This window comes from Mustela erminea, chromosome 10, assembly GCF_009829155.1.
Source record: "Mustela erminea isolate mMusErm1 chromosome 10, mMusErm1.Pri, whole genome shotgun sequence".
Classification (NCBI taxonomy): domain Eukaryota; kingdom Metazoa; phylum Chordata; class Mammalia; order Carnivora; family Mustelidae; genus Mustela; species Mustela erminea.
In genome coordinates, this window is record NC_045623.1 from 97,509,575 (window position 1) to 97,526,896 (window position 17,322).

Genomic DNA, 17,322 nt, shown 5'->3' on the forward strand with positions numbered 1-17,322 from the left:
TGCCAGCAAGGTGGGAGGTGGGAGGTTGGAGAAAATACTTCCCTTTTGGGTGGTGGGTATTGACTTTGTCCCCCCACCGCACCCCGGAAGGAAGCTCTAGAAATCTAAGGATGGAGACTGAGCCAGCAGAAGGAAGCCAGGGCCCCAAGCGTCCCTCCCACAGCCTGGGCGCTGCCACCACCGCCTGGAACTCACCCCCTCCTCTCCCAGCCCCCTCCCTGCCTCCCCCCGTCGCCCACAGCAATAGCCCCCGACCCCCATCCTCCCTGAGGTGAAGCCTTTCCGATGTCTTCCCTCCCAGGGAAGCAGGGACAGGTGCCAAGGCTACCTGCCTCCATGCCCCCCCCAGAGCACAGGGGAGGGGGGCAGCCTTCTCCCCAAAAACTATTCAGAAAAGAAGCTTCCGAGCCTCTTCTCGATAAAACAGAACTTTCCGGGATGATGGAAACAGGTCTGTATTGTCCAGGACGGCTGGCACGCAGCTCGTGGCTGGGGCTCTTCGAGACACACTGGAGAAGCACCTGTGGGATCAGGAACCGAATCTGTGACTTCATTTCCTTTTCTTGAATTACAAAAGTAGAAAACGACACGCGGCCACCGGCGAGGGCATCACACAGCTCCTTCGAGGGCCCGCCCGTGCCGCGGGGTGAGGTCTCCCTGGAGCTCCCGCTTCCTGAACAGCCCCGTGGCCAGACAGCTGTCGCTTCCCCATCACATCTCAGAAGACAGAAAGTCAACCCAAGAGCTCACGTTATTCTTGTCTTTTATTCCAGCATCTCCCAGAGCTCCAATATGTACAGACCTCATTTATACACATATTATACACCGTATGTATGTACGTATTTATACATGTCCACACAGCAGCCCACGCACTCGCAGACACTCCCACGCACACGCCCTTCCCGGAGCCCGCTTGGCCGCGTGAGAGGGGCTGGCCTTGCCAGGCAGTCTCGAGGTTTTGTGTTTTTTCTTTTTTTTTCTTTTTTGCTTTTAAAAAGAAGGCCATTTCCTCCAGAGGGATCCTCTCCCCAAACCCAGACTCCTTCCCTGAACACTCTGAAATATTCTTTTTTTAAAAAAAGGATGAAGTTCTCCTCTGCCAAGGTAGTTCCAGGAGATGGAGGCCCATCCCTGCTGTCCCTGGAAGGCGAGTCTACCCCGTCCTGCCGGCAGGGGGGGCCCAGAAGGCAGGAGGGGCCCCCAGCGGCCCAGAGCCCCCTGCAGCCTGTGGCCATGTGCCCGCCCGGCCAAGGGCTATAGCGTCAAGGGCACCTGCCAGATGAGGAGGGCGCTGTCCGTCTCCCCGCACGGGGCCGGCCTCCCGCTGCCCCCCGGGGGGGCGCTGCCGAAGTTACGGTAGCCCTGCCCTCCTGAGATGATGGCCACGGAGCAGATCTCCTTGCGGTGGGCATCGCGGGTGCAGGGCCGGCTGCGCACCCAGACATCAGGGTCGTCGGCCATCTCGTAGATGGAGCCGTCCTCCTCGCTGTGCTCCAGGGCCGAGGCGTCGGCGGGCGTCGGCTCCCGCACGGACAGCAGCGGGCCCGGCAGGTGCGCGGTGGAGCGCAGGCGGTACTGCAGGAGGACGCCCTTCTTGCGGGTCAGCTCTCGGCCCACGTGGCTCGCCGGCGTAGGCGTGGGCTCGGGCGCCGGCCCGTCCAGCTTGTCCTCCTCTGCCTGTGGCCCCTCGGCTTCCTCCTGGTCGCTCCGCAGGATGTCGGGGGCCAAGATGCTGGTAGCCACGGCCAGGAAGGCCACAGGCCCGCAGTGACCGTTGAGCGAGACCATGCCTTTCCCTGGATGAAAGGAACGGGGAGACGAGGCCCGAAGGCTTGATAGGAGGCACCCCACCTCTCTCAGAGAACTTTCTGGCTGGTGGTTATTGTTTTGGAACATTTGTCAGAATGTTCCAGAAGGCCTTGGCTCTGAGGAAGGGCTCTCCCACACTCTAGGGCTACTTGCTGTGCAGGGGTGGGACAGGGAACAGGAGTGACCTTATGAACCACTGGGGGGACTGTCAGTGTGACAGCGCCCGCAGCCCCTGCCTGCGCCAGCCGCACATCCGCGTGCCCTCACTCGAGCCACTGACCTTGCCCGCAGAGCCTTCCCCAGCCACCTGATGCTACACCCCATCCCCTAAAGCCCAATTCGGGCTCCTCCACAGCACATCCTTCTTGACTCTGCCCACAGCCTGCCCAGCTCCCCGGTCTCTGGGCCCCACGGTACCAGAACACCCGCTCTCCTAGCACCTGTCCCCCCACAAGCTGGACCTCGGCCGCCTCCAGCAGATGGTCAGCACTGGGGGACATGGTCTCTGCCTGATGCCTCCCTACCACCCAAGGACCAACACCATGGGGAACCAAATGACCTGTGTGATGAAAACAGGTGACTTTGGGATTTAGGAAGAGGGGATGCTCCTGTTCTGGCTGAGTGGGACCTCCCCAGGGCTTCGCCCTCCCACCCTGCCCACCCCAGCCCTGCAGCTGGAGGAGACCCCTTGCTCTTCACTCTCGGGGCAGAGGCAGAGAGGGGCCCAGGGTTCTGGGTCCTCCTGGATCCCACCCTTGTTCTCCTGGCCCTAGCACCACCGGTCAGGGCAGGCCTCCCGCTGCTCCATAGGAACACATCTGCATGCAGACCCCGTCCCCAGGAGCCTTGTTATGTCGGTCTCTGGAACCTGGACATTTGGAAGCTGCTGTGGTGAGGAATAGGAGGGGCCCAGCCATTAGTCAGGGGCCTCCACCCATCCTGAAGCCACTTGACCCACACACGCTATTGTACCTATTGGCCAGATTAGAAAACTGAGACCCAGAGAGCAGCTAGGAGACCTTGGGGTGGGGTGACATAACTCCACTGTGCCACAGGGCCTCCTGTGATGACAGGGGACACTGGAGAATGGTCCCCACGTCAGAAGAGAGCGTAAACCTCTGGGCACAAGGCTCCCCCTCCCCGGCCATCTGCAGCGGACTGCCGGCCCCTGCCAAGACCAGTTCCAGAGCCTCACCTGTGATCTTGGGGATGCCTTCCAGCCGAGGTACAGGCAACAAGACGATGACACCCTGGTCAGTGCCTACCCAGAGCAGACCCTGGCAGATCAGGAGGCTGGTGACACACAGGTGCTTCTGGCCTGTGGAGAGAGAAGCCAGCATGAGCTGCGCCCCTCCTGAGGGGACGGCAGTGGGTTCTGGGGGCTTCAGGGTGAGACAGGGGCGTGGTCTGGCTGCTCCCGTGAGACAAGCAGGAAGCTGGATGGGGCTGTGGTTAGGACTCAGGCTTGACTGGCTGACCTGGCTGGGGTCCGGCCCTTGCAGCCCCGAGTCTCAGTTTCCACCTGGATACAGTGGGGTTGTGTGATGACGGGAGGGGGTAGCACAGAGCCCAGTGCTGGCCCATGGGGGCGCTCCACGGGGGGCATGGCTTTGAGGGTGAAGGAGATGCAGACGTACAGGGCGGGGGCCACTGCGGATACACAGCAGGATGGGAGGGCTGGCTCCTCGATTTCCAGTGCAGGCTTGCCGTCCTGCTCACATGGGTCCTTCCCCCGGGTGAAGGCCGAGCGCCCCAGCAGCTCCCGGCCCCCCGCCGGTGCTGCGGACGACTCCGCACCAGGAGCGGGCAGACTGCTGATGTCGGTCCACATTAGCTCTTGTCTGGCTCTGCCGCTGCTGCTGTCTCTTCATTTTAGCGAGATGGGTGGTGGCAGGGAGAACGCTGGGGTCCCTCCACTCTTTACGGGGATGCGGGGGTGGCACACGGTGTGGGCTCCAGGGCCCGGTGCTACCACTTCCCAGCTACGCGACCCAGGCTAGTCCCTAAGCCTCTCTCTGCTATTTCCTCAGCAGCACAACAGGACGGTGATGCTCTTCCACAGCCTCGTCCCGAGGATTACATGAGTCAATGAATGAACATAAACCACTGAACCCCATGCCTGGGCCACGGCGTGCACAGACAGGCATCACCGGCCACTACTACTGCTGTCCTGTTGTTAAAAGTTCTGGGCAAGGGGAAGGGGCAGGAGCGAGGGCCTGTTCACAGGAGCGAGCCCTTTCTGAAGGGCTGAATCCTTCTGCCCCCCCACCCCCAGAAGGGGCTCACGCCTCCCCGAAAGGAAATTCACATCCACGCCACGGGATGTGTGAAACAATGCCTAGAGCAGCAGCCACCAAACTGGGTGGGCATCCGCACCCCCGGCTGGGCTCACCGCCCCCGCCCCCGGAGGTGAGCCCCTAACCTGCATTTCCAGCAAGTATGCAGCTGACGCAGCTGCTGCTGGTCCAGGGACCGCACTTGGAGAAACGCTGCTTTGGACCATCTAAAGCACACGTACCCCTGCTCCGGTCTGACGGAAGCCTCGCGACGGCTGGGAGGTGTGCAGGACAGGAGCGGTGTGCCCACTTTCCAGAGGCGGATACTAAGGTCCAAAGCGGTCACCCAGCTGGCGGGCGCAGGGTGGGAGCTGAGCTCCCACGCGCCAGTGACTGTCTACACTGCGGCCGCCTCTCTACTCTTCAGCAAATGACTGCAGTTCCCCACGGGTGGGGGTATGGGCTTTCTCCAAGCAGAATGGGGGGCTCCCCAGGGTTACCATGTTGGGGTTCACATAGCACTGTCCATCACAGTGTGCTCTCCCACCATTGACCCGTTTGCCCAGCACCCCAGAACATCCCAGGGCCTCCTGGGTGCGGGACTGGGCGCCCAGGGCTGCAGGAGCTGCACATAGTTCGGCAGGAGCCACACATAGTTCGGCTTGGGGAGCAAATACTCTAGGACTCTCCCTAGTGATAGAAATTTTACCCACCACGCGGCTCAGTTCTGCAGCCACTAGCCACACGTGGCTAGCAAGCACAGGGAGTGTGGCTGGTGGACGGAGGCACTGAACGTTTCATGACATTCAGTTTTCACTGTAGTAGTGGCTATCGCATTAGCGCTGTCCAGAGAGGGGAAAGGGGAAGTGAAAATGTAAACAAGGAACATAGACACCAGGAAGAGAATTCAAATGGGGGATAGGGCAGGAGTGGGCAGGAGGATTCCCAAGTCTCCTGCCTCACCCTGTCTTCTGCAGTCAAATGCTCTACCACTGAGCTATACCCCCTCACCCTGTCTTCTGGAAGGATGGGGTAGCAGGTGTGGGGGTGTGAGGTCTGGAGGGCAAGGAAGACGCAGCCACGCCAGGTCACAGCTAAGGATTGGGGCACAGCACATGCAAAGGCCCTGGGGCAAGAATGAGTGGGTGGCAGGAGCAGACTATAGCCAGCCCAGCTTGGGGATGGGAGCAAATTCCAGACAGCTAGAGAGCAGGTGGACCAGGGTAAGGACCAGACTGTTCACTCTGAGCAAGGTGAGAAGCTACTGGAAGGTCTGAGCCGAGGAGTGGGTGACCTGGTTTGGAGGAACACTTTAGCCACAGAGTGATGGAGGACAGGAAGGGAGGGAGCAAGCAGACCAGCCAGGCAGAGAAGTCCTAGAAGAAGACGAGAAGCTGGCGCATTCGAGATCCATTCTGAAGCAGATGGACAGACCCACTGACAGACTCGAGTGGGTAGGGAGAGGGGACAGGAATCGAGGTGTTCTGTCTCAAGCAGCTGGGTGCATGGCAGTGGCTCGGACTCAGATCGGGGAGCAGGCCTGGGTGGATTGTCACCTAGATGTGCAGCTTAAGAGGCACATGCAAGTGACGGCAGGCAGTGGGACAGATGCTCCAGGCAACGGGGCCCAAACTCGGAGAGCCCTCTTTGCAGGCCTGAACCAGTGTGGGGCTGAGAACCCAGCCAGAAAAGCCAGGTCGTCTATGGACGGCAAGGGTGATTTCACAAACGGGGCTGGGTGTCTGTGGAGCTGGGACTTGGCCCCACGCCTAGATAGGTTCAGAAGTTGAAGTCACCAAGCCCGCCAAGCAGGCTGCAGGCCAGCGCAGGTGCTCCCCACCTTCCTGGAACCCGCGCAGGCTGCCCACCCTCCCCCCTCCACCAACCTGGTTCCCTGCTGGGCTGGGTCAAGGTCTCTGTGGCCCCATCTCCCTCTCACTGCTGGCTCCCCAGAGGGAAGCCTGGTGAGGGCAGCCACGCACCTGCTGAGCTCACGAGGGAACAAGTACCAGGACAAACGGAGGTGAGCAGGAAAGTGACAAATGACGCGGGTGTTGACGTTACATACTAGATGTGCAAGCTGATGAGCCGCTTTCTTTCTCATCTGTCAGGGAGGATTAGGAACCGACCTCGCCGCGTTTTATGATTATTAGAATTATACATGTGTGTGTAATGCAGACACACAGTGGGCCCAGCTCTGAGCCCAGCAGCGCAATCAATGAAAAGAGGCCGTTGGGATAACGTCTGTGATTATGGAAAGGACCTGGGCTTGTGGCTTATCATCGGCTCCATCAGAGCCATAAACCCACAAAAATAATGAAGCCGAGAGAGCAAACGGGCACATTTTCATCTCGCTGCCTCACCTCCTTCTCCAGGACCCCCTGGGGCCGTGAGCCCCCATGAGAGACCACTCCCCACTGCCCCCATGTCTCCCCAGCCCCCACCGGACAACCGAGACCCAGTCGACACCGAGGAGGGCAGCAGGCGCCGGAACTGAGAAACGACTTCATCTGCAGACCTCGTTCTGAAGCCCTTCCTCTGCCTCGAGGAAAAGAGCAAGACACTCCACAAACAGTCCGAAAGAGAAAAAAAATTCTAATGGTGGATAAATATTTTATCACAGAGACTTAATGCGGTGGTGTTCAACTCACCCAAGCCATCTATCTGCAGACAGACAACTTTAAAAAGCTCAGGCTCCTGGAGAACATTTTATTAATGACCTGTCTAGTTAAGAGGAGGGGGGAGTTTGGGTTCAAAAATGCATTAATACCAGTCGGGTACATGAGTGGAAGAAAGGGGTCGGGGGAAGGAAGCGCGATAAATTTTTAACACGCCCTTAAAAAAATCCACACTTAGAAGAGGAACAAATGTATTACTAATTATGCAATTATTTCATTTGGTGGTATAGGGGAAGAAAAAATACTTAAAAGCCTTTTTTAGAATATCTCTAATAAAGAATTGAAGGTTCCTGTCCTGCTGTCCTCTGGCCGGGGCACGGCATGGGGGGTGCAGAAGCCGCCCTCCCCTGCGGCAGCTCTGGCCCTGCTCCTCTCAGGCTGCAGGGGTTTTGGCCGGGCAGGTGTGGCTGACTAGGAACTGCCAGGCTTGGGGACGGGGGCCCAGGGCAGTAACCCCGGGGGACCACCGGGGAGGCCCTGCACCTGGGGACCTCAGCCTCTATCCCCGATGTGCCAGCCCCAGGGAAGTCTAGTGAGTGAGAAGTGGCTTCTGTCTGCTGGACATAGCAGGTGCAGCGGAAGGACATGGACGGGACCGTGGGGCCGAGCAGCAAGGTGTGGCCCACAGAGCAGGTGTAGGGAGGGCCAGGGATGGCCCCAAGGATGAGGATGGAGATGATGCTGGTGGTGTCACCCACCAGGAATTGGGACTGTAGGGCACTGTCCTTGCACTGCCTCAGATGGAGCCCAACCTCCCTGGGAGGCAGAGACCAGGGATCCCCAGGATTCCCTGTCACTGCCCATCATGGGGCTGGAGGGCTACAGAGCCAACCTGACTCCAGCTCTGGTCTGTCCTATACCCCACAATCGAGCTCTCACTTGGATCTTGGCTCCTCCCTATATAGTTGGGGAAACTGAGGCCCAGGACCGGGAATGCTATACAGTAAGTCTGCAAGGCTGCAATTAAGATGCTGGCTCTGGTCTCCTCGGCAGTGAACCCTGGTCATTTCACCTCCCAGGTCTCCATTTCCTGTCTCGGACATAGTCACGAGGACAGCGGATGCCCTTCCTTCTTAAAGGGGAACAGCCAAGGACGAGGAAGCCCGTGGACAAGCAGATGCATTTGAAGCTGACACAGTAAAGCCACAGCCATGCGGAGGGGCTGCGATCGTGGACCCGCAGCCGGGTCCCCCCGCAAGTCCCACCGATGACCTCCAGCCGTACAACAGATGGATCCTCTCTCTCCCCTCCCCTGCCCCGCAGAGATTAAAAAGGCCCACTTCCTTTGTTGTTCTGCTAGCCTGAAATAATTTAGCTATCAGCGTAAATGGAGATAGTTCTGTGATATAAAGAAATCTTTATTGTAGTTAAAATGGATTTACCTTGTATAATGGCTAAATACTGTGAAATACAATGAAACTGAAGGAAGATGGAACAGGGGAGGGAAGGAAGGAAGGTTGGTTAGGAAGGAATAAGAAAAGAGCAGGACGAGAGCCTTAACCGAGGTCCTACCGAGCCCACACAGCACATCCCAGAAAGCGCATTTATTCTCCTCATGCACCTGCCATGCTCCAAGCCTGGGCAAGGCATCTTCCCACGCCTGAAGGCATTTATCTGGTGCCAGGAACCACCTCTGGTCCCAAAGAGGGACCACAAGCTGCTGGGGGCAGTGAGAGCCACCCGAGCCCTACAGTGGCTAAGCTGGGACTCTGGCCACCTCTGAAACCATCTCTCCCCATTCCCCATGGTAGGACTCTCAGGGGCCTCCCAGCCCTGCCTCTGGCCCGCCGCAGGACCACAGACAAGCCATGTTTTCCTGCTGAGCAAACCACCGCTTCCACATGTGTACGATGAGGACCACCCCTGCTCCGTGGGTTACCGTGAAGTGAGACCCCGTATCTGAAACCTTCGGGCCCAGCTCCATGCAGGGCTGGGCCAGGGTGTGCAGCAGATGGCCGTCACACTCGGTCACTGCCACCACTGATCTTGGGTTTAGCAACCACCCGGCCCCTCACCACCAGTCCAGACTCAGGGACCGCTACTGTGACTGGCTGGGAAGAAGCAGGACCCAGGGTGAATTCTGGGTCCCCTAGCTGGAGTCAGGGACCAGGCCTCTGGTGAGACAGAGGCCCCCAGAGTCCCTTAGGTTCTGCCTAATATGCCTGCCCTCGGCCCGGCCTCATAGGATGGGGAGATCAGTCCCCAGCTCAGCACGTGGTCACCCTGGCCTCCACGTGGCCCATCTGCTGAGTCCTTGTAACAATTAGCTCCCCACCTGCCAGGCCAGCCCCATGTCCTCGCCCCAGGGCCCCCTCAGCTCTCCCAGCTGCTGAACCCGGCCCAGCTTGGACAGGACACAGCCTCTGTATCTTTGCAAACCAGTCTGTCTGGTGGAAGTGGGGCCAAGCACTAAAGCCGGCTGGGGTGGGAAGGGGCCCTGAGCAGGTGTCTGGCCTGGCTCCCTCCAGTGCAGCCAGCGGGCTCTGGGCAGCATCTTGGGCAGCAGATGGCAAGGGGGTTGCCTGGAGCCAATTCCATGGGGGCCTTGGGCCAACACAGGGAGTAGCAGTGTTAGGTGGGCTCCGATCTCCCTCTTCTCCAAGTAACACCAGTGGCTCAGCAGGAGGAAGCAAGGCCCCAAGGGGATGACTTCCAAGCCCTTCACTCTGCTCCTGCCTCCAAACCCCAGCCAGCAAACCAAGACAGTTGCCTTTCTTAGAAGAACCTCTAAAGAAAGAAACCTCCGGTCACCCAGTAGGACTTTTCAGCAGCAGCCCGAATTGGGAGAGTCTGTTGAGCTTGGAACCTCCCTTCCCGCGGGAAGGGAGACGGAAGAGTGATGACAGCAAGAGAGGTCTGGGGACGACAGCCCTGAGTTTGAATCCCGGCCTCGCTGCCTCCTCTCTTGGAGGCCCAGTTTTCAAAGCTGGCCAGACACGGCCATGAGGGTTAACAACCCGGGCTGGCCAGGACGCGGCTCTGCCTGGCCACGGCAGGTGCTCCACAAAGGTCAGCTCCTCCCCTAGCCAGACCCAGGACAGCAGGGCACGAGGCCCAGCAGCAGACTCACCCGGCAGGAGGAAGGTGGTCCGGGTGGCGATGTTGATCTCCTGCAGATGCTCCAGCGTCTCGGTGTGGAAGAGGCGGATGGAGGAGCCAGAGGAGAAGGCCATCCAGACGCCGCTGCCTGCCTTCACCATGTGCGTCACACTCACGGTCTCATCCTGATGTGCCTCGAAGCTTTGCTGGGGCACAGAGAGAAGGGTGTTGTTGCTGGGCTGGACCCGCTGGCTGATCCTCGGGCCGGGGTGGGGGGGCGGGCAAGCTAATTCAGCCTCGGCCTGAACCAGGCTCAGGGCCAGAAGGGACTGTCAGGGGCCCAGCAGCGGTGTGCTGAAGACAAGTGTTTAACAACGGGTAGGGAATCCTGGTTTGTCGTGTTGGCTGATTCCTGTGGTGTAAATACTTCTAAGTGGCCCGTCGCCAGCTCTCCACAGGACACCACTGCACAAGCAGCTAAGAAAGCGACAGTACACAGCCAGCTCTCAGGAGCTGAGGCACCAGGCTCTACCACACCCCCATGACACAAGGGAGAGTCAGCAGAAAGTCAATGCAACAGGACGGGCCAGCTTATGTACATTATCAAGAGTTACCAGTGCAACAAACAGAACGATCCGGGAAGGGAGGTGGGTAGTGGGAGTCAAATCCTAGCCTTTTCCAGCAGGGATGCACAACATAATGTCCAAAAATTGGTAAACCAAAAAACAGCAGGGAATTGGGTTCAAGATGGTGGAGTAACGAGATTCTGAACTCCCTCCTCCCACGGACACGAAAATCTACACCCACTCATGGAATAATTCCCTAGGAAAGGGACCTGAGAACTGAACGAACAGAGCCTCCACGACCAAAGGTAAAAGGACAGCGTCAAGATAAGATGAGAGGCAGAGACACAGACTCCCCAGGGAGAAGCCCCACCATGGCCCGTCACTATTGGGAGGGCTGGCAAAGGTACAGAACTCCCCTGAGGAATGAGAAATTCGAAGTCCAACCTCAGGCACCCCAACCCTTAGATCCTGCCCAGGAAAGACGATTCCCCCAAATGCCAGGTTTTGGAAATCAATGGGGATTCCATCCAGGAACGCTAGAAAACTGAAGGGAACAGAAAACTCACTCTTACAGGGATTGCACAGACTCACTCAAGCTGGAAGCGAGTCAAAAACACCAATTTGAAAAAAGCATACACCTCGGATGAAGAAGATCCATTTACTCACAACCTTAAAGGGTCTGCCAGAGTGGCAGAAAACATCGGGGGCTGTCTCAGTGGGCTGAGGTTGGAGCCATTGGTAGGAGCATCTCAGTCCACCTTACTAACACGGGTACGGGCAGGCACCATTTTGGATTCTCCCTATAACCTGTGAGTGCCAGTGAGTGCACTCCACTGAGAGTCCTCTCCACCAAGGTACTCCAGCAGCCACGGGCACACCCCTAACCAGGCCAGGAGCCAGCCCCACTCATCAATGAGCCACAGCCACAGCCCCCCACAACAGGAGGGCACACACAGCCCACAAGGGGGACACCCCTTAAGCACCTGGCTCTGGTGACCAAGGAGATTGCACTTCTGGGCCCCATTCGTCAACCCCTATATAAAGCTATTCATTTAAGACTGGGAGAGGTTGGTGACTCACCTAATACACAGAAATAAACACAGAGCAAGGCAAAATGAAGAAACAGAGGAATATGTTACAAATTTAAAAACAAGACAAAACCTTAAAGAAAGAATTAAATGAAACAGAGATAAAGAGTTCAAAGTGATGGTCATAAAGATGCTCCCTAATTTCGGGAGAAGAATGGGTCAATACAGTACGAACATCAACAAAGAGACAGAGAATACAGGAAAATACCAAACGGAAGTTATAACTGAACTGAAAAAATAAACTAGTGGAGTCCAGTGGCAGACTGGATGAAACAGAACAAATCAGTGAGCTGGAAAACAGAGCAATGAAAAAACACCCAAACAGAGCAGCAAAATGAAAAAAGAATTAAGAAAAGTAAAGATATCTGAAGGGACCTTTGGAAAAACATCAAGTGAAGTGACATTCATGTTACAGGAACCCCTGAAGGAGAAGAGAGAGAGAAAGGTCCAGAAAAGAAGGAATAATGACTGAAAACATCCCTAATCTGGGGAAGGAATCAGACATCTTGGTCCGAAAAACCCAGAGTTCTAAGCAAGATTAACTGAAAAGGATCCACACCAAGACATGTTGTAATTAAGATGGTAAAAGTTAAGGATAAAGAGAGACTCCAAAAAGGAACAAGAGAAAAACCTGTTATGTACAAGGGAAACCCCACAAGGCTATTAGCAGATTTCTCAGCAGAAACTTTCCAGGCCAAAAAGAAGAGGCATGACTCATTTAAAGTGCTGAAAGGAAAATTTTCCAACCAAGATTATCATTTAGACCTGAAGGAGAGATTAAGAGCTTTTCAGATAAGCAAAAGTTAAAGGAGTCCATCACCACTATACCAGTCCTACCAGAAATGTTAAAGGGACGCTCCTTTTAGCTTAAAAGAAATGGCACTAATTACAAGTACAAAACATACAAAAGTAAAAAATCTCACTGGAAAAGGTAAATATATGGCAAAGATAGTGAATCAATCACTTACAAAGCAACTGTAAAGATGAAAAGACATGACTGGTTAAAATTACTAAAATCACAATAATTAGTTCAGGGAAGCACAAAATCAAAAAATGTAAAATGTGTCATCAAAAATATAAAACATCAGGGGTGAGAAATAAAAGTTAAAGCTTTAAAACGTGTTTAAAGTTTAAAGACTGCTGTTGTCATAGGAGATTTTATGTGAACCTCAAGGTTCACACAGGGAAAACTTATAGCAAATACACAAAAGAAAATGAGAAAGGAATCTAAACCTAATAGGAGAAAGCCATCAAACCACAAGGGAAGAGAGCAAGAGAAGAAAAGAACAGAGAGCAACTGCAAAAAAAGCCAGAATGCAATTAACAAAATGGCAAGAAGTATACACTCATCGATAATTACTTTAAATGTAAATGGACTAAGGGCTTTAGTCAAAAGCCATACAGTGGCTGGCTGAATGGATAAACACCAAGACCCATCTATACACTGCCTACGAAAAACTGATGTCGAAGTAAGGACACCCACAGGCTGAAAGCGAAGGGATAGAAAAGGATATTCCATGCAAATGGAAATAAAAAGAGCTGGGGTAGCGATATTTACACAAGATAGACCTGCGGACAAAGACTGTAATGGAAGGCAAACAGGAGAACGACACAATGATGAAGAGGTCAATCCAGAAAATGTAACTTTTCCTAATACATATGCATCCAACAGGGAGTACCACAATATATAAAACAAATTTTAACACACCCAGAGGGAGAAATTGACAGCAATGCAATACTAGTAGAAGACTCTAATACCCCACTTTCATCAATGGATAGATCATCCAGACAACAACAAAGAATAAGGAAACATCGGCCTTAAATGACACATTAGACCAGATGGACCCAATGGATATTTACAGAACATTCCACCCAAAAGCGGCAACAAACACATTCTTCTCAAGGGCACATGGAACATTCTCCAGGATAGATCACAGGTGGGGCACAAAAGAAGTCTCCACAAATTCAAGAAAACCGACATGTTATCAAGCACCTTTTCCAACCACAATGGTATAAAACCACAAATTAATCACAAGAAGAAAATGAGAAAAACCACAAAAATAGGAAGATTAAAGAACATGCTACCAGAAAACCAATGGGTCGAAAAAGGAACCAAAGAAAAAATACAAATACCTAGAGACAAATGAAAACAAAAATATAGCACATCAAAATCGGAGGGAGAGGGGAGCGTAGAGGCGGTTCTAAGACAGAAGTCTGTGGCATTGCAGGCCGACCTCAAGAAACAGGAAAAAATCTCAAATAAACAATATAACTTTACTCCTAAAGGAACCGGGGGGGAGGGGGAAGAAACAGACCTCAAAATTAGTAGAAAGAAAATATTCGACTGGAACAGAAAAAAGTGAAATGGGGACTAAAAAGACAGTATATGAGATTAATGAGGCCAGGAGCTGGTTCTTTGGAAAAAATAAACCAAACTGACAAGCCTTAGCCAGACTAACCAAGGAAAAAAGAGAGAGGACTCATATAACTAAAATCAGAAATGAGAGGGGAGATGTGGGGCTCAAACCACAGAAACACAAGGGATCGTCAGGGACTTATGATGTGCTGACACCCTGAACAACCTGGAGAAAATGGGTTTCTTAGCCTAGAAAAAAAAAATGGATAAATTCCTAGAAACATATAAACTTCCAAGATTGGATCCTGAAGAAATAGAAAATCTGAACAGAATGATTACTGGAGCAAGGAGATTTTAGCAGCAATCAGAAGCCTCCCAGCAAACAAAAGGCCAGAACAAGGTAGCCTTGCTGGTGAACTCTACCAACATTCAAGGAAGATTTAATACCTGCCTTTCTCAAACTCCTCCCAAAAACTGAAGGGAGGGGAAGTTTTCCAACATATTTTATAAAGCCTGTATCACCCCCTATGCCCAAACCATCCCTGATACCAATTACTGGCCAGGAACACAGATGTAAAAATCCTCAATCAAATGTCAGCAAACTGAACCCAACAATATATTAAAAGGGTCATATGCCATGACCAAGGGGGATTTACTCCAGGGATACTAGGATGTTCGACATCTGCCAATCAATTAATGGGATAAAGCACATTAACAAAATGAAAGACAAAGATCATATGATCATCTCAATAGATGCAGAAAAAGCATTTAACAAAATTCAATATCTGTTTGTGATGTCGAAAACCTCTCAAAACAAAGTGGGTATAGAAGAAACGTACCTCAACATAATAAAGGATGTATGACAATCCTGCAGTGAACACCACCCTCAAACGTGAGAAGCTAAAAACTTTTCCTGTAATAACAGAAACAAGACAGGGATGCCCACTCTCACCACTTTTATTCAACACAGTACTAGAAGCCCTAGTCACAACAATTAGGCAACAAAAGAAATAAGAGACATCCAAATCAGAAAGGAAGAAGTAAAACTGCCACTATTTGCAGAGAATATGATACTCTAAATAGAAAACCTTAAAGAATACACCAGAAAACCACTACACCTAATAAATGAATTCAGTAAAGTTGCAAGATACGAAATCAATATACAGAATATTCACGGCATTTCTGTGCACTAATAACGATTCATCAGAGAGAGAAAATAAGAAAACGATCCCATTGACAATTGTTTCAAAACGAATAAAACACCAAGGAATAAATTTAGCCAAGAAAGTGAAAGACTTGTACACTGAAAACTATGAGGCATTAATTAAAGAAATTAAAGAAGGCATCAATAGATGGAAAGATATTCTATGCTCATGGATTGGAAGAATATTATATAAAAATGTCCATCTGGAGCACCTGGGTGGCACAGTTGGTTAAGCGTCTGCCTTCGGCTCAAGTCAAGATCCCAGAGTCCTGGGATCGAGCCCTGTGTTGGGCTCCCTCCTCAGCATGGAGCCTCCTTTCTCTCCTCCCTACTCATGCTCTCACTCGCTGTCTTGCTATCTCTGTCTCTCTCTCAAAATACACAAATAAATAAAAATATTAATCTTTAAAAAAAAAAGTCCCTCCTACCCAAAGCAATCTACAAATTTAATGCAATCCCTATCAAAGTTCAAATGCACTTTGCAGGACTACAACAAATAATTCTAAAATTTGTACAGAACCACAAAAGATCCCAAATAGTCAAAACAATCTTGAAACAGTAAAACAATGCTGGAGGTATCATGCTCCCTGATTTCAACCTACACTACAAAGCTATAATCAAGACCGTACAGTGTTGGTACAAAAGGAAACTACGCAGGTCAACAGAACAGAACTGAGAGCCCAGAAAGAAACCTACATCCATACGGACAATGTATCTATGCCAACGGAGCTGAGGACACACAAAGGAGAAAGGACTGTCTCTTCAATAAATGGGGTTCTGGGAAAACTAGACAACCACATGCAAAAGAAAGAAACGGGACCCATACTTTGTATCAGACACAAAAATGAACTCAAAATGTTTGAAAGACTTGAATGTAAGACCTGAAACTGTAAAATTCCCAGAAGAAAAAGGTAGGCTCCCTAGCATGGGTCTTAGTGACATCTCTGTGGATCTCACTCCAAAGGAAAGGGAAACAAAAGTAAAAATAAACAAGGGGGACTAACAAGTTTCTGCGCAGCAAGGGAACCCATCATCAAAACAAAAAGGCAGCCTGCTGAATAGGAGAGGGGTTAGTATTCAAAATATATAAAGAACACATACAACTCAACAAGAACAACAACAACAAAAATCCCAACAACCCAATTTTTAAAATGAGCAGAGGATCTTAATAGACATATTTCCAGAGAAGACCTCCAGATGGCCAACAGACACCTGAGTAGACATTCAACATCACCAGTTAGTCTGGGAAATATAAATCAAAACCACAGTGAGCTTTCATCTCACACCTATTAGAATGGCTATCATCAAAAACACAAGAAATAAGCAGTGTTGGCAAGGATGTGGAGACAAGGGGAAACCAGCATGGAGGTTCCTCAAAAAACTAAGAACAGAACTACACTAATACCCAGCCATTCCACCTGTGGGTATTTATTCAAAGAATGTAACAGCTAATTCAGATACGCACACCCCTATGCTCACTGAAGTATTGTTCACGATAGCCATGATACAATACAACCTACGTGTCCATCGGTTGCTGGACGGATAAGGAAGACATGGTGTATTGAGACCACGGAAGACTACTCAGCCATAAGAACAATGGCATAAGCACTCTGCAACACCGATGGACCTACAAGGAAATACACTAAGGGAACTAAGTCAGAGAAAGACAAATATCGCAATAGTTCACTCCTATGTGGAATCTAAAAAACCAAAACAAGTAAATGAACAAAATAAAACAAAAACAAACTCACAGATGCAGAGAACAGACAAGCACCTACCAGAGGGGAAGGAGTTTGAGGGTGCGGGCAGAAAGGGTCAGGGTTCAGCTGGATGCTGCTGGATGATAACCAGGCTTGGTGGCGCAGATGTCAAATTGCACCGCAAAGTTACAGAATTAAAATAATTATGGGATATCAGGCACTGGTCAGCTGGAGGGCCTCTCACTTGGACTCTGGGCTTGACTTTTTTAAAAAAACCAAAAGGAGAAAGAGCGAGCAGAGCAGATTGGAGTCAGGAACAGAGCAGGTGTGTTCTGTCCCAGGGAGCAGGGCTGGGGTGGGGGAGTGGGAAGACCCTGCAGGAACAGGCACAGTGGGTGTGAGAAACAGAAAGGTGTCAGGGTGGGGCCCGGGGACAGACTTAGGGGGAGAGGTGGGCAGGGCCGGAGCACCCCAGGCCGCTGCTGTCCACGGTGAAGGCTGACCAGCACTTAAGTGCGTCAGGGGCTAGGCTTGTAAATGACATGGGCCGGTTTACCTCTGAAGGACAGTCCCTCTGACAGTGGTGTGGCAGGGCCTGGAGATGTG

At 52.1% G+C, this 17,322-nt stretch overlaps 1 protein-coding gene across 12 annotated transcripts in view; it reads right to left on the minus strand.

The window, feature by feature from the left end:
• Positions 1-746: 746 nt before the first annotated feature.
• The window catches only part of ARHGEF10L (Rho guanine nucleotide exchange factor 10 like), a 155,312-nt gene continuing 138,736 nt past the window's right edge, over positions 747-17,322 (minus strand). For all 12 annotated transcript variants that reach the window (XM_032361134.1, XM_032361140.1, XM_032361139.1 and 9 more), the window contains 3 exons: positions 9,834-10,008; positions 3,005-3,127; positions 747-1,796 (listed from right to left, as the gene is read on the minus strand). In XM_032361134.1, the coding sequence (XP_032217025.1) occupies positions 1,255-1,796; positions 3,005-3,127; positions 9,834-10,008 (840 nt within the window). In that variant the 3' untranslated portion in view covers positions 747-1,254. The remainder of the gene's footprint in view (positions 1,797-3,004; positions 3,128-9,833; positions 10,009-17,322) is intronic.